Source organism: Paramormyrops kingsleyae, chromosome 23, assembly GCF_048594095.1.
Source record: "Paramormyrops kingsleyae isolate MSU_618 chromosome 23, PKINGS_0.4, whole genome shotgun sequence".
Classification (NCBI taxonomy): domain Eukaryota; kingdom Metazoa; phylum Chordata; class Actinopteri; order Osteoglossiformes; family Mormyridae; genus Paramormyrops; species Paramormyrops kingsleyae.
The window spans coordinates 314,901-338,103 of record NC_132819.1 but is presented as its reverse complement, the minus strand read 5'-3'; the positions used below and the strand labels follow the sequence as shown (position 1 = coordinate 338,103).

Below are 23,203 nucleotides of genomic sequence, written 5' to 3'. Positions count from 1 at the left end.
CTGTAGGTAAGCAGAAAACAAGACACAGAACCAAAAGCTACAAAACTAATACAATTAGACTAGTGTCATAACTCCATCTATATTAGTATGACTATCTCTCCCATAAAGGTCCTGCCAGGCAGAGTCCTGCAAGGGTTCGGGTACCCGACGGGTGACCAGCAAATTTTGATTTAGCGCAGGTCTAAATTGCGGTTTTCAAAACATCACGTGCCAAAAAAAAAATACTATGGGCTATATTTAAGTGACACACAAAAAAATCCCCGCATTCAAGGTGCTAAAACATAAAATTCACATCAGTTTATGCTTGCACACGCATTCCCGGAAATCTCTCCCACTTTCATTTTAAAAAAATGTGCGCGATCTCCTGCAGCTGTTCGAAATGGATGCTGAGGAGTTGAAAAGAAAACTAGCAAGTGTAGAGTTTAAAGTTGTGGCTAATAACTCCACTAAAATTAAGTCCGACGTGTGGGAGAATTTCGGAGTTCTCAGATAACGACAAGAACTCTTTTGACGTCTTGTCTTGGTGGAGAGAGCATGAGCGTTTGTTTCCCACTATTGCTCATATTGCGAGATCCCGACATCCAGCGCCTTAAGTGAGCGAGATTTCTCATGCGCTGGATATGTCATCCAGGAGCGAAGGAGTCAGCTGAGGCCATCAACTGTGGATGATGTCCTTTTTTACACAGTAATATAAAGCACCACATCAAACACTATACTCTATGCCTTCGCGTAGGAATTCCAATCGTGTAATCCAGGGGTGGCCAACCAGTCAGAGACCAAGAGCCACATTTTTTACTGTGTTACCGCAAAGAGCCACATCATAAACATGGGCACACATGAACATCACCCATCCCTTCCTCTCTCACACACACACACCTCTGCTCAGCCAGATTTATTGTAAATGTCACACACCAACATGATAATGACAGAAATTGACTCCTACAGTACTAACACCACAGGCCAGTCATTTTCAACAATGAACATTGTGTGCACTGTCTCACACACACAAACTCTCAGTTCAACCAAGTCCACAAACAAAAATATAATAATTTACAATAGCGTTTTTCTTTTACTATGCATGTTACTTAGTGGAACTTCTGGCATTCCTTGCCTTGAACAATCCTCTTCGAATCTGACTTGTATTCCGTTGTTGCCACTCGAAGCAATTCTTTCACATGGGTGTCAGTCAGAACAGATCGATGCTTTGATTTCACGTGTTTCAGGGTAGAAAACAGACTCACAGACGTATGTTGACCCAAACATTGACAGTATCTTAAGCGCAGCCCGTTTGACATATATTTTTCCATTGGCACACTTTTCCAGAACTCAATGATCCCTTCCCTTAAAGCAGGTTTCAGTTGGTCCTCCTCACAAAGATCGATCATCTCCAACTCAGCTGCCGCCTCATCTGTGACTAGCGGGGCTTTCAAACAATCCGTCTCCGCATTAAATGGATCGACGAGGAACGTAATCTGTGGCCTTTTCAGTTGTAGATCACGGAACCGGGTCACAAAGCTTTCGTGCAGGTTTTCAACCAGTGTTGCATATCTGGCTCTTTGCTTATTCAGGGTGGCGCTGGTGACTTGCCCGCTGGCTTTTAGCAGAGTGGGAAAATGCGTTAAATCTCCCTTTTGAATATGTGCCTTTAACAACTTCAGTTTGTTGACAAATGCAAACACACATTGCACCAGGTCAGGCAGCATTTTTAACTTACCCTGCAGGGTCAGGTTCAGCCTGTCCAAGTGACACAGCATGTCGACCAAAAAGGCCAGATCCATAATCCACTTGAGGTCCGACAGCTCGGGATAGTCCTTGTCCTTCTCTTCCATTAACAGTTTCACGGCATCCAAAAGGTCAAAGAAGCGAGAGAGTACCTGACCTTTTGACAGCCACCTCACAGTGTAGTGCAGCGGCAGGTCACCTGGAAGCCCTTGGCCCAGCTCAGCGATGAGATTCTTGAATTGCCTGTGGTTAAGCGCATGTGTGCGGATGTAGTTGACGATTTCCATCACAGGCTTCATGACGTTGTCTAAATTCAATTATTTAGACACGAGTTGTTCCCTGTGGATGATGCAGTGTAAATTCCAAAACTCGGGAAATGTTTGTTCAGCTTTGCACAGCCCCACAAGCCCGTTCACAGATCCGATCATGGCTGGCGCTCCATCCGTGGCTATTAGTTTCGGTATGGGCAGATTTGCTTTCGCAAATGCAGCCATCATTGTTTCTTTCACATCTATGCCACGGGTTCTGTCTTTTAATGGCACAATATCAAGGAGTTCTTTGATCACACAATCGTTTGACACAGACTGTGCAAATATTGCCAACTGAGGCTTGTCTTGTATGTCACAACTCTCATCCAATGCGACACTAAAATACTCACATGCTTGAAGGTCAGAGTGCAACTATGATTCAATAGCCGTGTTAATGTCCGATATTCTGTGTTCAACAGTGTGGCGGGACAGTTGGACGTCTGATACCATGCGTTTTAGTTTGTCGTTTTCAGGAGACAAGATTTCAACAACGTCACTGAGGCATTTTTTAATGAACTCCCCTTCATTGTATGGCTTTTTAGCCCGTGCAATGTTCCAAACCAGTTGATACGATGCGAGCGTCACGGTCTCTGAGCACTTCGTAAATTTTTGGAAAAACTGTACCTGCTTTTCTGCCTGACTTTTCAAAGTGACCAACTTGTACTTGCGAAGTTCAGTCCCTTTTGGAAATTCCCGGTCGAAGTTCGCATGGAGTGAGCTGAAGTGGCGCTGAAGATTTGAAGCTTTGAAATGCGCTAATGACGCCTGACATATAAGGCAGAAAGGCTTGCCATTACGTTCAACAAAAAAATATAAACTCTCCCACTCTGTTAAAAACGTCCTGTGTTCATCTTCATATTTTCGTTTTGCTGTGCATTTTCCCTGCCATTTTGAGAGCGAACTTGACACAAATTTTTTACTTAAATGATCTTGCTTCTACTGGGAAACTTTGCGGTATTTTCATCTCACGCACATGCGCAGTGACAAAAATACCGTATTGAACTCAAGCCATTGTAACCTGGCCATGTCCCCCACCCCCTTTTATGGCGCTGATGGCACTATATCTGGATCGCGTTTCACCGTTGCACTGTTCATCAAATTACCACGTGAATGCCATCTAAATACGCGCTAATGCAGCTATTTAGAATGTGAATAGCGATCTTCGGGTGAGAGCGGTACTACACGCCCCCGATGCAGGTAAAACAAAGTAAGGTGACATGGTTTACTTTTTGCCGATTTAACCTAATTTTAAAAACTTTAATACTTCCGACAATAGACGTTTTGAAAAGAAGACAAATTAAGGATTTAGCCAGCGTTTTTTTCACGATTCTACATTAAGATTTCAGCGAGATATAAACTGAAAAAGACGCGAAAATTACGCTGAGTCGCCGACGATGCACTCGACCCCAGAGGGTTAAAAAAACACAAACTTCGATATGAACGTAAGAGCCGCATGAAACCAGGCAAAGAGCCGCATGCGGCTCGGGAGCCACAGGTTGGCCACTCCTGGTGTAATCAAAGGAAATGAACAGTGCACGTATAGGTAGCCTATAAAACATTTAAAGAGGTCCAGTTAGAGAAAAATTCTTGAAGCAAAGGTCCGGAAGATCATAATGTCTAACTATTTAGTGTGATATATATTTAAGTAGCCTTAAATATATATACAGATGCTGGTCATATAATTAGAATATCTTCAAAAAGTTGATTTATTTCACTAATTCCATTCAAGAAGTGAAACTTGTATAATGTATACAGGTACATTCATTCCACGCAGACTGATATATTTCAAGTGTTTATTACTTTAAATTTTGATGATTATAACTGACAACTAATGAAAACCCCAATTCAGTATCTCAGAAAATTAGAATATTGTGAAAAGGTTCAGTATTGAAGACACCTAGTGCCACACTCTAATCAGCTAATTAACTCAAAACACCTGCGAAGGCCTTTAAATGGTCTCTCAGTCTAGTTCTGTAGGCTACACAATCATGGGTAAGACTGCTGATTTGACAATTGTCCAAAATACGACCATTGACAGCTTGCACAAGGAGGGCAAGACACAAAAGGTCATTGCAAAAGAGGCTGGCTGTTCACAGAGCTCTGTGTCCAAGCACATTAATAGAGAGGTGAAGGGAAGGAAAAGATGTGGTAGAAAAAAGTGTACAAGCAATAGGGATAACCGCACCCTGGAGAGAATTGTGAAACAAAACCCATTCAAAAATGTGGGGGAGATTCACAAAGAGTGGACTGCAGCTGGAGTCAGTGCTTCAAGAACCACTACGCACAGACGTATGCAAGGCATGTGTTTCAGCTGCCGCATTTCTTGTGTCAAGCCACTCTTCAACAACAGACAGCGTGAGAAGCGTCTCGCCTGGGCTAAAGACAAAAAAGACTGGACTCCTGCTGAGTGGTCCAAAGTTATGTTCTCTGATGAAAGTAAATTTTGCATTTCCTTTGGAAATCAGGGTCCCAGAGTCTGGAGGAAGGTCCCAGAATCCACGTTGCTTGAGGTCCAGTGTAAAGTTTCCACAGTCAGTGATGGTTTGGGGTGCCATGTCATCTGCTGGTGTTGGTCCACTGTGTTTTCTGAGGTCCAAGGTCAACGCAGCTGTATACCCGGACGTTTTAGAGCACTTCATGCTTCCTGCTGCTGACTAACTTTATGGAGATGCAGATTTCATTTTCCAACAGGGCTTGGCACCTGCACACAGTGCCAAAGCTACCAGTACCTGGTTTAAGGACCATGGTATACCTGTTCTTAATTGGCCAGCAAACTCGCCTGACCTTAACCCCATAGAAAATCTATGGGGTATTGCGAAGAGGAAGATGCGATATGCCAGACCAACAATGCAGAAGAGCTGTAGGGCACTATCAGAGCAACCTGGGCTCTCATAACACCTGAGCAGTGCCACAGACTGATCGACTCCATGCCACCCCGCATTGCTGCAGTAATTCAGGCAAATGGAGCCCCAACTAAGTATTGAGTGCTGTACATGCTCATACTTTTCATGTTCATACTTTTCAGTTGGCCAAGATTTCTAAAAATCCTTTCTTTGTATTGGTCTTAAGTAATATTCAAATTTTCTGAGATTATTGTCATATCCTGCTCGTGCCGATCCTCCCGTGTGCCACGTCCCCATCGCTGCCTCGTGTGGAATCCCCGTGTCATCAGCTGTTTCTAGTTGTGTTTAATTAATTCTGTATATTTAAATCCGTGTCTGTGTGCCTTTAGGAGTCTGGCCATTAACGTTGTGTACTTGTTGTATGTACCCGAACGTGGTTTCCTAATTAAACTCTGTGTTCACTCGACTCCTGCTTCCCCGTTCCGTGTCTCATGACATTTATAATGGAATAATATAGATTTACTGCGTTAGTCTTGCCAGATGCTTAAAATTTGGCAACCCTGAAAACATACATTTTTGTTTCACCTGAGTTGATTTATATAACAAATAACATTACTTTTATACAGTTTTTTAAAAAGTGGAAACTTCAACAAACACGAAGTTGTGGCGAGAGGAAAAAGACAGAAGGTAGATGCTTAGTCCGTGAAAGGGACGATGCACTTTTTTATTAACTACAAAAAAAGAAGAAAGAGAGAGCAAGATCTGGTTGCCACCAAGATAACCAAAAACTGTAACAGGAAGTTGAACAAGCCTTCAGAATAAGAGCACACTTGCCCTGAGAATTCTGATTGCTTATGAACGCTACACAGGCCCCCCCAGAATTCACAGAGGCAGAGGATCCCACTTCTTAGGGGGTCTGATCACCCGCCCTGACCTGCTCACAGTACCACCCACAGGAGCAGGCAAAACTTGGGCTGGGGCCAGGGCCAGTGACGGGACTGAACCGCGCGGACGACCCCTACGAGGAAGCTGGCCGAGTGGCACTGGGGCATCTAAATCTAAATGGGCCGGCTTCAAACGGTCCACAGAAACACGGTCGGCCTTACCACCCATTTCCAAAACAAAAAACTTGTCCTCAGGCTGCAGCACACAAAAAGGCCCATCATAGGGGGGGCGCAAAGGATCGCGATGGGCATCATGTCGAAGGAAAACAAATTGAGCATCTGCCAGATTTGGGAGAATATGAGAATGTGGAAAACCATGATGTGACGTGGGTGTTGGACCAAAAGTAGCCGCAGTGTCCCGAAAACCGGAGTGCTGCTGTGAGGCCGACCAAGGAACTGACGCATCTGGCAAAAAGTCACCTGGTACCCGCAAGGGCTGTCCGTAGACTAACTCAGCAGAGGAAGCCTGCAGGTCGGCCTTTGGAGCGGTCCGCAAACCCAGCAAAACCCATGGCAACCTGTCAGACTAAGAAGCACCCTGAAGAGATGCACAAAGGGCAGCCTTCAGAGAGCGGTGAAAGCGCGCACACAACCCGTTAGCTTGTGGGTGATAAGCGGTGGTGTGGTGTAGAGTGATCCCTAGCTCACAGGCAAGTGCACCCCATAGCTCGGATGTGAACTGCGGTCCGCGGTCAGACGACAGGTCGGCAGGCACCCCAATACGAGAGACCCAGGAGTTGATGATAGCCCGAGCCACATCTGCTGTTGCCGTGGAGGCTAATGGCACTACCTCCGGCCAGCGGGTTGTCCGATCAATGATCGTTAAAAGGTGCATGTAACCACGGGATGGTGGCAATGGACCAACTAAATCCACGTGGACATGATCAAATCGACGCACCGGGTCAGCAAAATGTGCCAGGGGAGCTTTGGTGTGCAGCTGGATCTTAGAGCGCTGACAAGCAAGGTAAGAAGTGGCCTAATCACGTATGTCCTTTTTCAGCCCACGCCAAACAAACTTAGCTGAAAGCAGCTTTTGTGATGCCTTATGGCCGGGATGGGAAAGGCTATGGACAGCATCGAACACCCGACGCCGCCAGCCATGCGGCACAACGGGCCGCGCAGTTCCTGTTGAGACATCACAAAGTAGTGACGCATCACCGAAGGGCACATCCTGGAGCTGCAGACCAGTATCAGCAGACCGCAACCCCTGAATCTCACTGTCAGCTGCCTGGTCCACTGCCATTAGTGCATAATCCACACCGAGGAGCACCACCACATTGTGTTTGCCAGCAACATGATGGATGTTAGTGGTGAATTCAGAAATGAACGCAAGCTGACGCTGCTGACGTGCAGACCAAGGGTCCGAAATTTTACTTATGGCAGCCACCAATGGCTTGTGATCCACAAAAGCAGTGAATGGGCACCCTTCTAACAGGAAGCGGAAATGGCGCACAGCTAAGTACAGGCCAAGGAGCTCACGGTCAAAAGCTCTGTACTTGCGCTCATTCGGGCGCAAGTGGCAACTGAAAAAGGCCAGCGGCTGCCATTCCACATTAACCAGTTGTTCATGTACTGCACCCACAGCAACATCGGAAGCATCCGTAGTGATGGCGATGGGAGCATCTGGCAAGGGGTGAGCTAGCAACGTAGCATCTACCAAGGCCCGTTTAGTATTATGGAATGCTTGACACCGCTCCGGAGTCCACTCAATCACCGCCTTAGAAGAAACACCCTTAAGTACAAAGTATAGGGGGCACATAATGCGGGCAGCTCCAGGGATGAAACGATGGTAAAAGTTAACCATTCCCAGAAACTCTTGCAAGGAGTTGACCATGACTGGCCGTGGGAAATCCCGAACAGCAGCAATTTTCTCTGGGAGCGGCACCGCCCCCTCTGAGGTAATGCGGTGGCCAAGAAAGTCAACAGAATGGACACCAAACTGACACTTGGTAACGTTTACAATTAACCCGTGAGCACTAACACATGCAAACAATGCCCGAAGATGAATCAAATGCTAATCCAAACTGGTGCTGGCAACTAAAATGTCATCTAAATAAACAAACAGAAAAGGCATGTCCCGCACAACACTGTCCATCAAACGCTGGAAAGTTTGAGCTGCATTTTTGAGCCCAAAAGGCATCCGAAGAAATTCGAACAGACCAAAAGGTGTAACAAAAGCGGTCTTAGGGATGTCCTGGGGGTGTACTGGAACCTGATGGCATCCCCTAAACTGGTCCACCTTAGAGAAAATGAGAGTGCCTGCCAAACGGGCAGAGAAATCTTGGATGTGTGGAACAGGGTACCAGTCAGGGGTAGTTGCATCATTAAGGCGTCTATAGTCCCCACAGGGGCGCCAGCCACCCCCAGGCTTGGGCACCATATAGAGAGGAGAAGACCAGAGGCTGTCAGAACGCCGAACAATCCCCAAACGTTCCAATGTGGCAAACTCCTCCCTGGCGACAGCTTTAGGCGCCTTGCTTTGGCATGCACTGGCGGGCCTGCTGTGGTTATGTGGTGCTCTACACCGTGTTTCGCCGAAGATGCAGAAAAGGTGGGAAACTCTGTCAGCCGAAGTCCTTAAACCAGGTACTGGTAGCTTTGGCACTGTGTGCAGGTGCCAAGCCCTGTTGGAAAATGAAATCTGCATCTCCATAAAGTTAGTCGCTGGAAAACATCAGCCGAAGCAGAAACACCAGACAGGTTGGAAGGGCCAGCCCCGCTGAGTATGCAAGGGAAAGAGCAAAAAGTCTCTGCATTTATCAGGCACTTATTTTTAACATCCAGTAGCAAATTGTTGGCACACAACAAGTCAGCCCCTAACAATGGAGTGGAAACAGAGGCCAAGACAAAAACCCATCGGAAACGCTGTCCGTGAAAACAGAGTTCTACTGGCCGATCCCCAAAAGTTTCAATCAAAGTGCCATTAGCAGCCTCTAGGGGAAAACCATGCACTCCTGACTGCTTGTCTAGCTGTGAAGCGGGGAGGACGCTCACCAAAGCGCCCGTGTCGCACAGAAAACGCCGGCCAGAAACGGAGTCTTCAACGAATAGCAGACTGCTTTGCTGTCCTCTGGTCCTCACGTTTCCCGGCAACTTAAAGGAGCAGGGCGGGATTCATTTCTTAGCGCGCATACCAAAACGGGCATGATAAAAACAGTGACCAGACTGAGAGGCACGCTGAGCTGCAGCAACGACACCAGGGGCAGAAAAAGTGAAATCAGCCGGTCCTCTACTGTCCAGCACGGCGCAGGACTGCCGACTGGTAATGTAAACTCTGTCCGCTTCTCTCGCCAACTCACGGAAATCTGTAATTGGGGAGCTGGCATCCGCTGTATAAATAGCTCGCGAAAAATAAAACAGAGCTGTTGTCTGCCTAGCAAAGACAGCATGTGGTCCATAAGTTCGGATGGTTTCTGATCTCCCAAGGAGGGCAAGGCGAGAAGCCGACATGCCCACTCCGGCTCTGACAACTCGAAAGTCGCTAGCAGCAGCGATTTAAAAGCCTCATGCTTGCCATCCGCTGGGGGATCCTGCAGAAAGCTCACCACCCGGGATGCTGTGGCGTTGTCCAGTGCAGCAACAACATAATAGTGTTTTGTGTCGTCCTGCGTGATGCCCCGGATGGCGAACTGGGCTTCAGCCTGTGCGAACCACACAGCAGCATTTTCACGCCAGAAGTCTGGCAGCTTTAAAGCCACAGCATTAGCTGTCATGCTGAGGGAAATCTCGAAACACGTAGAATTCTGAGAATTCTGATTGCTTATGAACCCGCTACAAAGTCTCCAATAAACTACGTCTATTTATCCAACATGTTATATAATACATACTCTGTTTGAAAACTTTTCAGCTTTATGATTTCAGGAGAGATGAGCCACTGTTAGGAACATTACCTTCGCTGCTGCTATTAACACTAATGGCACATTAGCGCAGACAAAGGGCTGCATATGCCGAACTACATCTTGCTTGGCGGTCAAAGGCGTTTGACGTTCATTGGTGTGGGAAGCGGTGGTTCTAGTGCTAAACCACTACCGAAAAGACTACAAAAGATGCGCCGGTTAAAATAGAAGCGCTCTGTCAGGTTTTAAGTAACTTTCTGTTTTGGCTATCGGTCTGGTCCGTATAGGACAGCTTCTGGATCCAGACACGGACCGCGGTCTGCCTGTTAGTGACCTCTGCTATAAAACATAATAATGTGCAGGGTAGCCTGTACATTTTATATAATTTTAGTTTTATTAACACATTTGATTGTAAGCTGGTAAGGCTATGTGTGGTCATGGCAATATCAAACATTATTTGAGTTTGGAGGTAGGCTACTACCGTTTGTTTTGTTTACAATTAGGCTGTTATTAAGCAACGTTTTCATTTGGCTATGCCTTTTCAACTGATATTGCACATGTCACCGGTCGCTTCTTGTGGCAATAAAGTTTTGTCTTTAATTTTGGCTATCTGACTGATTTTCATTGGGGTGCGGGTCGGGTGTCGGTATTTACTTATAGCGGGTCAGATCGGGTGCGGAATTTTATTTTATTTCTGTCGGATAAGGGTTGGGATACGAGTTTAAGTATGTCGGGTACGAGCGGGTGCGGTTTGTCAAAATCAGACCCGTGCAGTACTCTGCTGCCAGGTGCAGCAATAATCATATAAATTATTTTAATTAATATAAAGTGCTACTCCTGGGTTTCTGATAAAATGAATTAGGCTCTGTGTGTTTCTTCAGCGTATGAAGGTAATGTCATCCTTGAAAATGAACTGTGTCTCATGATTCCATCTCAGTTCCTTAATCACTAAGTTAAGTGTGAAATACCACCTCAAATTCAGTATTATATAACTGCATGCATATATTTCATTATGGATATGAAGAAGATAAAGGGAAAATCCAACTTTAATCTAAAATTAAACTAAAGAACAGAATGGAGAATTCAAAGACATTTCTTTGGTTGCTAAGTACAGTTGCTATATGTTACATTCTAGGCTACTGGAGTCCACTTCCCATACTGAACTCAATATTGCAAATTGGAATCAGTTAATAAGTTTGGGTATTTGCTATATAGATAAACATTTTTCAGTACCACTTTACAATAAGGCTCCCTCTTGCCCCTTGTAGATGGTAGTGACTCAATTTAAAAAAAGATTGTAATTTGTTTCTAATTGTCTATTAATGATTTGTTAAGTTATAACCTAATTAATAACCTTGTTTATAATCCATTCACAAACCCTTTATAAGGGTAGTCTTATTGTAGAGTAGTACTTTTTATTGAAATGCACCATGGCACTTTTGCATTTAGATTATGATTTTTTTTTGTTTTAGATGACTAAAATGAATGCTTGTAAACTCATTTATTTATCCTCATTTTCAGTCATCATTCAATATCTTGATTTGGATTCTTTCCACATTAACATAACATTCAAGAATATACGTCAATGAGCCAAAACATTATGGCCACCCAAGTAAAGTGAATAATGTTGAATCTAGAAATAATTATGCATGTCAGGGTCTGGGGTAGACAGTAAGCTAGCACTTGCTGCTTGTAGTTGACGTGGAATGCAGACGAAATGGGCAGAGGTCATAATCTGAGTGACTTTGACAAGGGTCATATCATTATGGCCAGATGATTGGGTCAGATCATCTGTAAAACAGCAAGGCTTGTCACCACAGACCGCCAACAGTGTGTTGGGTGGTCAGGACTCATTGATGCTAATTGTGAAAGAAGAGTATCACATGTGATACAAACCAAATGAAGAGTTACTGTGGTACTGTGGTAAATGGTAGATAATTTTGATGATGATCACAGGAGTAATGAGTCACGACCCACAGGGCATCGAGCTCTGTTGCTTATGTGGCTATTCATGGTTACTGTCAGCGGTTTGTGGTTTTTCCCTCCTCCGACCACTCTCAGGGTGTTCACCACAGCTGATTGTGAGCACCCCAAAAATCATGCCATTTCAGGGATGCTCTGACCCATTCATCTGACCATAATGATTTGGCCCTTGTCAAAGTAATTCTGGTTTTTACCACTGCTCGTTTCTTCTGCATTAAAAGTGTCAACTACAAGTATGCTAACTTAGCATCAAATATCCCAGGTTTTGACATGCAGTATTTTTATTAGAGAATCAACATTATTCACTTCACATGGGGATAGTCATATTTATTTTGGGTGATTGGTATATATTTACAATTTCTTACTTCAAATTTAATGTTGTTCTGTCACAACCATATGACACAAAATAGGTTCTTTATCTACTGTAAATGAGTTTTATAAACTTAACTTTCATCTTTAAATTTAAATGTCATCTCTCTCCTGATAGGGTGACATGCCATTTTATTGTATTATGGCTAGCTATATATAAATGAGGATTTTTTGAAAAGTGGATGACATTGTGTTTAGAATTGCTCTTATGCCAGAAGAAGTCATCTGGAGCGATCTCTCTGCATGCCACGGATTTCTGTTGCAGAGCCCTACAGTCCTGCCGTGTGGGTGATGATGTTTGTGATGTGCCTGACCGTGGTGGCAGTCACAGTCTTTATCTTCGAGTTCTTCAGCCCTGTGGGATACAACCGTAGCCTGCAGACTGGAAAGAGTAAGTGCTGCATCTTATATAATGGCTATGGTTCAGGGAAGCCATTTTCTTGGCATATATGAAATATGAATTACTCTCCTAATCATTACATTGTTTTGCATGACACACCAGTAGCTGTTAAAACTGATGTTTTATTTTCTCTCCCCCTCATTATCTGTATCTCTCCCCCCACATGTCTGGCCTCTATTTCTCCCTGCCCTCCCCCCCCCCGTGTCAGAAGTAGGAGGCTCCAAGTTCACGATCGGGAAGTCCATCTGGCTACTGTGGGCTCTGGTGTTCAACAACTCAGTTCCTGTGGAAAATCCCCGAGGAACCACCAGCAAAATCATGGTGCTGGTGTGGGCTTTTTTTGCCGTCATCTTCTTGGCCAGCTACACTGCGAACCTAGCTGCCTTCATGATCCAGGAGGAGTACATTGACACTGTTTCCGGGCTCAGCGACAAAAAGGTGGGTGACTTACTGTCATTAATAAGTACATTCTTATCAATATCAATACTATTGAATATTTACACCTGTAGGTATATTTAATCCGTAAGTATTCTGTTTGAATGGAGTAAAGGAAATGTTCACTTGTGTACAAAACCATGGCGTCACCTCAGATTGGCCTGTGTGTTTCCATGCTGCACAATGCTTTTGTCATGTTTATTGTTTCTTGAGTTGTGATGTCTGCAAGTGGCTTACTGCACCCGTCGCTGAGGGTCTCATTTATTATGCTCTACCATTGAATAACCCAGTTCCTGTTTGCTCCTGTTCATTTTCCCTTCTTCCTTTTAAAAACACATGTAAGAAAGCAGGCAAAATACACAATTCAAGGAACAAGTGGACATGTTTTTCGGCTTATTTATTAGGGCCACATCACCAAGCTTTCTGGGAGCACTTCTCAGGGAGCGAACTTGAAAACATCAAGTCTGGTATATTCCAGGCACCGTTCACATCCTCATACAGATTTAAATGTTTAAGCGGTGTAAAATGAGGGATGCAAACTGAACTAACATAATTCAGTCCTCCATTGGTTAGGGTCATTGATAATAAGGCTAAAGTAAGTGGACTAGTAGTAAATTACTACAATCTGATACTAGCATTAATTGATTTATACATCATGGAATACTGGGTGATTTAGGCTCAGATATTATATTCAAGGTAATGAGATCATGAACTTGAGATTTCTCTATCCTCAATAGCCTACCTTAATAATTTTGTAGGAGCTGTGAGCCTACTGCCTTTTAAATTAGTAAACTCAGAGGTGTTGGAGCTCATAAAGACCTCGATGATGTTAAACACAGAACGTGGTGTTTAACAATGATAATGCGCTATTAATTACTCTTAGCATGTAACAGGGGTATATTTTCTATCAGCACCTGGCAGTTACATCAGACTTTTAATATGCACTTTTCCTGCTCCTTTTTGTGGTCCTTATCATTAGCATGAGCATCCACAAATGCTGCCCCTCTTTGTGTCCTCTGCTTATTCTTCCTTCAGGCTTTATGGTTCCAAGGGTGTAGGTTTGGTTTCAACATTGGTAAGGACCAAATCTGAAAAACACACACTCACACATGGTCTCACATACATATGCAGACACACACACACGGTCTCATTCACATATGCAGATACACTCACACACATATACACACACATAATGTTTGTATTCATATGTTTGTTAGGATCATTCATTCATTTCTATGGGCATAACCCTCATACCAACAATGACAACCTTAACCTCTACCCAGTCCTAAACTTAACCATGAGTAACAAGATACCAGAAATTTTTGGTTCTTTGCAGTCACAGGTTTTTATAAAATTGAGTTTGCACATTTTCTGATGTCCAAATAACAGGTTTTTATGACATTGCGGGGATATTTGGGCCCCTCAATGCAATATATACCTAACCCACACACAGACACACTTCAAAATGGCTATCCATTGAAAACCAAAAGAAATTGATTGTGCATTACACCAGAATTGCGACCCTATCAACTAGACCAGGCGTGGTGAACATGATCCATGTAGAGCTGCTGTGGGTGCGGATTCTTGGGATGAAAATAAGCTAAAGATACAAGGATAAATTATTTGGGAACCCCAAAAAGAAACACTTAGGGACATGTTGTCCGCTAAGTGAATGTTTAATGTAACAGTGAATTAAACTTGCTTGTGTAACCAGTGTGATCTTGCATTGTGTCAGTTAAGTGCACCACAAACGAGGATTCCCAGTTGAGGTGGTTTATTCTGATAATGCACAAACATTTTAATTACTGCGTGGTTCTGCGACAGGTATTTTCAGCAATTATGATCTGCTTCTACTGGCAATTCAAACAGTGGAACAACAATATTGATTATAATATGAATATGTACTTGATAATGGACAAATATTGCAATCACTGAGCTGTTCTGGAACTGGCATTTTCAGCAATTATGATACTGGAAGTACAAAAACACTCATTACCACACGCACAAACACGGATTTGTAGCTAGCAACATAGTCTATGTGCCAAGGCTCGTAGAACAGATATGAATAGACAAATTTTCAAATTCGCAAAAAAATTGTCCATATTTAAACTCATTCAGGTACATATACATTAATATTGTTACGTGCCATAAGTTTCAAGGGGATGCCTACAGGTTCTCCGGACCTCCCGCCCTCGTCGCCATTCGCCGGCTGCATCTTCAGCTCCGCCCACAGGCCTTGTCGTCAGCAGCTAGTCCGCCATGCGACCCTTGCTCCGTCTAGCTGTCCAGACCCCGCCCACGAGTCATCCGATGCGCCGCTCGTCACTTCCGGCCCCTGGACAGAAGAGGCCACGACTGATGTACGTCAGCAGCTCTGCTCGGTGATTTTGGTTTATTGGTTTGCGTATTTGTGTATGACGGTTTTGGTTTTTGGATTCTGATTTCTCGTTTTGCCCCTTTGTACTTTCGCTTTGGTTTTATTGCTTTCCTGGTTTCTTTGATCTCTCGCCTGACTCCTGATTAGACTAGGGATCGTAACAGAAATGTAAGGGAAAGGGAGAGGGGAAGACGAGACAACCAGGGAACGGGAAAAGGGAACACAGGAAACAAAGGGATCTTTTTTGTAGATTGTAATATTTATTCACAGACACGAGGTGCAACAAACTTCGGGAGTGACCCAGGCCAAAACAACAACCAAAACAGCTAACGAACACGTCCCAAACTAAGCTAACTCTAAAGGTAAGAAAAACAAGAGGAAACGAAATGACAAAGACTAAATTTAACTCCCTAACCAAAACAACAGTAAACACCACATTCACAGAAACAACAGGCAGTCACTCCGTACGCACCACAACATAGACACACAATCTAATCGTGCATTCCATTTGCCTCGGATTCCGATTTTCGGAATCCGAGATTACGTCACATCTAGTAAAAACTCGGAAAAACCGAGTCGGATACGTTCCATTTGCCAAAGAAGTAGCAATACCATCGACCCATATGAAAAAGCAAGATTTTTTGCTTAGCCGGACAACTTGTCGGATTTAAGGTACCTCAGTTTAAATGGCCTTTATTTTCGTTCACTTACAATTAGCCCGAACTACCTTAAATACGACAAATAATCCGACTAATCATGAAATCCAATTCTAGAACGGTTAATTGGTAGCCATTGTTAGCCATATCACTTGATAACACATTACGCGCGGTGCTTCACGTATAAAACTCCGTAGCAACACTTCCACAGATAAGTTGGACGGTATAGTGTGTGCGACCAATTTAATGAGCCAGAAATGAGAAGTAGTGCTTAAACAGAATAAAACTACAACTTTCCCTTCTGTTGATAAAGGGCACAGCCATCTTCGATTCTGAACTCGGGATCCTCTGCGTTATCCGAGATCATTCTCGGATCTCCGAGAAACGGGAGCGCGCATGTCGTCACTTCCGGCTTCAAAACTCGGAATCCGAGTTCCCAGGGCAAATGGAACGCACCATAAAATGCAGTGTCCAAAGGGCGAGCAAAAGAGTAGTCAGGAGTCAGGCGAGAGTTCAAAGAAACCAGGAAAGCAAACAAACCAAAGCGAAAGTACAAAGGGGCAAAACGAGAAATCAGAATCCGAAAACCAAAACCGTCATACACAAATATCCAAACCAATAAACCAAAATCAACGAGCAGAACAGAGCTGCCGACGTACATCAGTCGTGGCATTTTCTGACCAGGAACCAGAAGTGACGAGCGGCGCATCGGACGAGTCGTGGGTGGCGGGGAGGCGAAGCAAGGATCGCATGGCGGACAAGCTGCTGACGACAAGGCCTGTAGGCGAAGTTGAAGATGCAGCCGGTATATGGCAACGAGGGCGGGAGGCATCCCCTTGAAACTTACGGCACATAACAATATAATAAAACTGTGAATAAAAATGAACAATTCCTAAAGTAATATACACATGACCTTCCACTTCCGCGAGCAATTTAAACTGAGGAGAACATCGTTTTTACAAGTATTTTAAAGTTACAGAACATTAGGTAACCATTTATGTTAACCGCACCCTTGTAATGCCTTTATAATGCATTCATAGAACATTCAGTGTACCTTCATAATGCATTTGTAAAACATTCATAAGCAACATGTAAATATATCTTAATATGGTAACATACCTGAACAGCTTTAATATGGATTAATAAATGGTAAGGCTTTACATTAATTGCACCTTCATAATGCCTTTATAATGCATTCATAGAACATTAACTGCACCTTCATAATGCATTCATAGAACACTAATAAGCAGCATGTAAATATACCACAACATCCTATAACAATTTTAATATACATTAATAATGAACATTATATTGTGGCGTCGGGCTGACCGAAGCATTGCAGCAGCAGACACACGGAGACTCGCTTGCCAGGGAGTACACCCTCTTTATTGGTACAGTAGTCCTGGAAAGGACTACATCAGGCACCCAAGGAGCACCAAACCAATTGCGCACAGAAAATACAAGGTTGTCAGACACTGAACTGTAAGATGCATACATGGTAGGAGATTTTCCGTGAGCTAAATACACGTGGGGATCGGACAGGGTACACGCAAGATACGGGCAAACATACGCGCGACGATAAGGAAATATAACCATTAACAATAACAACAATACAAGGAGTATTTACAACTACACACGGGGCATGCTGGGCCAGTGCTACAATATGATAACAAAATTTATAATCATATAAGTTTTGTCATTAACGTATATTGAAGTTGTTGATGTACAACCCCAATTCCAAAAAAATTGGGACGTTGTGCAAATTGTAAATAAAAACAGAATGCAATGATATGAAAATCTCAGAAACCCATATTTTATTCATAACAGAACAAAGAAAACAAATCAAATGTTTAAACTGAGAAAAATATAAGGTAATTTTAAATATTATGGCAGCAACACGTCTCAAAAAAGTTGGGACAAGGCCATGTTTAACACTGTGTGGGATCACCTTTTCTTTTATCAACAGTCTGTAAACGTCTGGGGACTAAGGAGATCAGTTGTTCGAGTTTTGGGAGAGGAATATTGTCCCATTCTTGTCTGATACAGGATTCTAGTTGCTCAATTGTCCTAGGTCTTCTGTGTCGTAATTTTCATTTTATGATGCGCCAAATGTTCTCAATGGGTGAAAGATCTGGGCCGTTGGCAGGCCAGTTCAGTACCCGAACCCTTCTTCTACGAATCCATTATGTTGTAATTGATGCAGTGTGTGGTTTGGCATTGTCATGTTGGAAAATGCAAGGTCTTCCCTGAAAGAGACATCGTATAGATGGGAGCATATGTTACTCTAGAACCTGGATATACCTTTTAGCATTGATGGTGCCTTTCCAGATATGCAAGCTGCCCATGCCATATGTACTAATGCACCCCCATACTATCAGAGATGCTGGCTTTTGAACTAAGTGCAGATAAGACGCTGAGTGGTCCTTCTCCTCTTTAGTCCGGATGATACAGCATCCCTGGTTTACAAAAATAAGTCCAAATTTAGATTTGTCTGACCACAGAACAGTTTTCCACTTAGCCACAGTCCATTTTGAATGAGCACTGGTCCAGAGAAGATGTCGGTGATCCTGGATCATGTTCAAATATGGCTTCTTCTTTGAGTGATACAGTTTTAACGGGCATCTTCGGATGGCATGGTGTATTGTGTTCACTGACAATGTTTTTTGGAAATATTCCTGAGCCCATTTAGTTATTTCCATTGCAGAATCATGCCTATTTGTGAGGCAGTGCCACCTAAGGGCCTGAGATCACAGGGATCCAATATGGTTTTTTGGCCTTGTCCCATACGCACAGAGATTTCTCCAGATTCTCTGAATCTCTTGATTATATTATGTACTGTAGATGATGATATTTTCAACCTCTTTGCAATTTTATACTGAGGAACTTTTTTCTGAAATTGCTTCACTATTTGTCAATGCAGTATTGGGGGATTGGTGATTATTTGCAAATTGTTCCTCCAGCTGTTGGGTTTTTGTACCACTAACATTCATGTCATGAAATTCAAAATGAGCCAATATTTTTCATGAAATAGTAAAATGTCTCACTTTAAACATCTGATGTTTTATATGTTCTGTTTTGAATAAAATGAGTTTATGAGATTTCTATATCATTGCATTCTGTTGTTATTTACAATTTGCACAACCTCCCAACTTTTTTGGAATTGGGGTTGTATGTTAGGATAAGGTATACTTACATGCTGCTTATGAATGTTCTATGAATGCATTAAAAATGCATTATGCGGGTGCAGTTAATGTAAAGCGACACCAAACATTAAATCAAAATAGATACATTTGTACACCTCTGGCACAATGGCAAGTAGAAATATTTATTATCCATGTTACACTTGTTACTGTGTAGTTTATGCTGTCAAAAAAATAACCACTGAAACCGTGCCACATGCACAATTGTACCAAACATAATCACAGATTGAACAATATCGGTAATTACTAACTGCACACTTACATTTGCTACTGAGAGGCACAAACCTAGCGTGAACCTTCACATTAAAGTAAATCTCAGTATTTTAGTTTCCGTCCCTCTCCTCTGTGAAACTTAAAAAGGACAGCAATGAGCTACTTAAATAGACAGAGAAGAAAACTAAAGGCATGACCAGATGTGAAAGGGTTTGGAGACTGCTACAAATATTGTCTGCCAATATTGAGTTGGATCATACAATGATTTTATAAATATGCATCTCTTTAGCTGAATTCGTATTTATTCAAAAGTTTAACTAAAATTATAAGTTTAATTATATTGAGTATTGCATTTGAGGTGGCGGAGCACAGACTCCTCTGAGGCAGAGATTAAGCACTCAGTTAAACCCCTTATCTCTTTGATTGGCTGACTAGTGTCCATGCAATGCTAATATAATGGTCATGTTCAAAAAAGAGGATAGAAGTAATCCAGCAAACTATAGGCTAATCAGTTTAACTTGCATAACTGAAAAAGCAATGGAAGCTATAATCTGGATTCAAATAACATTATGAGGGATAGGCAACATGGATGTAGGAGAAGTAGATCCCATTTAACTAATCTACGTGAGTTCCTTGAGGAAGCTCCAAGAGAAATTGATCACAAAAAGCCCTACGATGTGATCTACTTAGATTTCCAGAAGACCTTTGATGTTGTCCCCCACAAACGGCTCCTGCTTAAGCTCAAAGCAGCAGGGATTTTAGGAACTGTAGCAGCTTGGATCGAAAACTGGTTAACAGACAGGAGGCAGCGGGTAGTTATTAGAGGCACAATGTCACAGTGGGCCTACATTCATTGTGGGGGTACTGCAGGGTTCAATTTTAGGACCACTATTCCTAATTTACATTAATGATATTGACACCAATACATACAGTAAACTGGTTAAATTTGCAGACGACACCAAGGTGGGTGGTGTAGCAGATACTGATCTAGCAGCAGAGAGGCTACAACGGGATCTTGATTTAATTGGCCACTGGGGCTGCTCTTGAAATAAAGTAGATGTGTGGGCCTGCTTTCATAGTGGGGTACCACAGGGTTCAATTTTAGGACCACTATTGTTCCTAATTTACATAAATGATATAGACACCAATATATACAGTAAACTGGTGAAATTTGCAGATGACACCGAGCTGTGTGGTGTAGCAGATACTGAACTAGCGGCTCAGCAGCTACAGCGGGATCTTAATTTAATTAGTGACTGGGCCGACACCTGGCAGATGAAATTTAATATAGATAAATGTAAGGTAATCCATTCAGGGAGCAGAAATATAACGTACAGATATTTTATGAGTTTCACTGAAATAAAGGTAGCTGATTATAAGAAAAACCTTGGTGTGTATGTTGATGCTTCCATGTCCCATTCTCGCCAGTGTGGGGAAGCAATTAAAAAGGCTAATAGGATGTTGGGTTATATCTCTAGTTGTGTGGAGTTTAAGTTAAGGGAGGTGATGGTAAGATTATACAATTCCTTGGACCCCGCCTAGAATATTTTGTGCAGGTCTGGTCACCATACCTTAAGGAGGACATTGCTGCCTTGGAAAAGGTTCAAAGTAGGGCTACAAGAATGATTCCTGGTCTTACAGGAATGTCTTTTGAGGAGAGGTTAGCTGAGTTGAATCTGTTCAGCCTCAAGAAAAGGAGACTAAGGGGCCGTTCACATATCGCGCCTAAAAACGCGAGGAAAACGCTAGGCTCGTCGCTTTCTCCTGCTTTCCAAAAGAACCCAGGCGCTTGCGCTCCGGAAGTGTCTGTCGTTGCTAAGCAACCATCCGCCGCACTCTCCATTAATTTAAAAAACGGATTTCCACCAACGAAAAACCCTTGCTGTGACTCTTCTACAAGATTTATTTACACAGAAAAGAAAAAAACGCCGTAGTGTTTGGGTGCACCCCATTCTTCAAAAACGTAAAAAACACGGGGAATTTCACCAGCTGATCCAGGAGCTCCGCCTGGACAACGGGAGGTTCAAAGCCTATTTCAGACTTGACAAGGACCAGTTGGATTATATTTTAGGAAAAGTTGCCCCTAGCATCAGCAAACAGAGCTTCTGCCGTGAAACCATCTCTCCTGCACAACGGCTCTGCATTTGTAATTACCGTCATAACCGAAATGACCAAAACACAAAATAAAAAAAATATAACTGAAATAATTCTATATAAAATCTATATAAACAATAACAAATTCTATATAAATCAATTCTATAAAAACAATGATGGATTTAACAAGGAATTAGTTATACGCATTAAAATATTTTTAAGTAACTAGTACAGCAATTGTGTGTGTATATATATATGTATGACAAATCATAAAGTTCAGGAAATCCCTGGATCACAATAATGAGCTGCTCCTCAGTTTCTGCTGAGGCGTCAGTGTAACGGAAAAGGCGAGGAAGCTAATTGGTTGAATCTTGTCACATGACTCGCGGTGCGCTTGCGGCATTTTGAAAAGTTGAGATGGTTCCAACTCGTCGCGGCGCGGACGCGGCTGAAAAAACCGGGCACGTCGCACCGCGTGCGCGTCGCGACCGCGTCGCTTCCGTTATGAGCGCGGCTGCCGCGCGTCTACATTTCAAATAATGGACTTGAGCGCGCAAAAGACGCGATATGTGAACGGCCCCTAAGGGGGGTCAGGATGCTGTTCAGCCAAATGACTACTTCGATATTAGTTTAAATGCTAGAACTCTCAGCCATAGGTGGAAATCTCAATGACTCCCACAGTAAGGCCCCCTTCTCTGTAAAAATGGATTTTACACACTTCTTACAGCACTTTCTTTATACAGCGTGTAGTTAGAGTATAGAAAAATGTTCCTGTTAGTGTAGTGCAAGCTAAAACCTTGGGGTCCTTTTAATCATGTGTGGTGAGTTGAGCTGAATCTGTTCAGCCTCGCTCAAAGGAGATTAAGGGGGGACATGATCCAGGTATATAAGATTCTAACAGGTCTGGATGCTGTTCAGCTAAATGGCTACTTCAGTATTAGTTTAAATACTAGAACTCGTGGCTATAGGTGGAAATTAGCAGTAGAACATTTTAAACTGAATTTGAGAGAACACTTCTTTACACAGTGTGTAGTTAGAGTATGGAATAGTCTTCCTGTTCATGTACCTGTAGTGCAAGCTAAAACCCTGGGTTCCTTTAAATCAGAGCTAGATAAGATTCTAACAACTCTGAGCTATTAGTTAAGTTCTCCCCAAACGAGCTTGATGGGCTGAATGGCCTCCTCTCGTTTGTAAATTTCTTATGTTCTTATCTAGGTGCTCTATGGCAAAGTTGAGATGGGCAGCTTTATTTTTTTATGCGAGTAGAGGCTTCTTCCTTAGCAACACTCTCATAAATGCCATGTGTATTCAATTGTCTTGTAATTGTTAAAGCATGCACCTGTAACCCCAAATGCAGCAAGAAAGATGGGCAAATCTCATTTTTAAATGTCATTTTTAGTTGACTTATACTAGATTTATTCTGTTTCTTGCATTTCTTGAAGATATTTCAGAAGGGTGTAACCTTCTAGTCCAAGTAGCAGTCATGTTGAATGCTCTCCATTTTTAGATTATTTGCCTCATAGTAAATGGATGGAGCACAAGTCTTTTGGAGATAATTTTATAGTTTCCCAGTCTGAGGTGCTTTCACTACCCTCCTCCTGATGTCCTCTGAGATCTGTTTTCCTCTTGGTTTAACTGGCTTAAATTTTCCTAAATATCTCTCATTTGATTGGTCTGTTTGCTAGGTTTATTAAGCATTTCAATTATGTCCCAACTGCACCTACCAATGCAGTAGGGCACGGGTGTCAAACTGCAGTCCTGGAGGGCCGGAGCCCTGCACATTTCTGGGTTTCCCCTCATTTAACACACCTGATTCACCTCCT

General features: G+C 42.9%; 1 protein-coding gene across 5 annotated transcripts in view; it reads left to right on the top strand.

Moving 5' to 3' along the window:
- Positions 1–23,203, top strand: part of LOC111837764 (uncharacterized) — a 153,243-nt gene that overhangs the window by 116,475 nt on the left and 13,565 nt on the right. For 4 of the 5 annotated variants that reach the window (XM_072705683.1, XM_072705679.1, XM_072705680.1 and 1 more), the window contains 2 exons: positions 12,271–12,396; positions 12,614–12,843. In XM_072705683.1, the coding sequence (XP_072561784.1) occupies positions 12,271–12,396; positions 12,614–12,843 (356 nt within the window). The remainder of the gene's footprint in view (positions 1–12,270; positions 12,397–12,613; positions 12,844–23,203) is intronic. The other variant, XM_072705682.1, reaches the window with a different exon arrangement.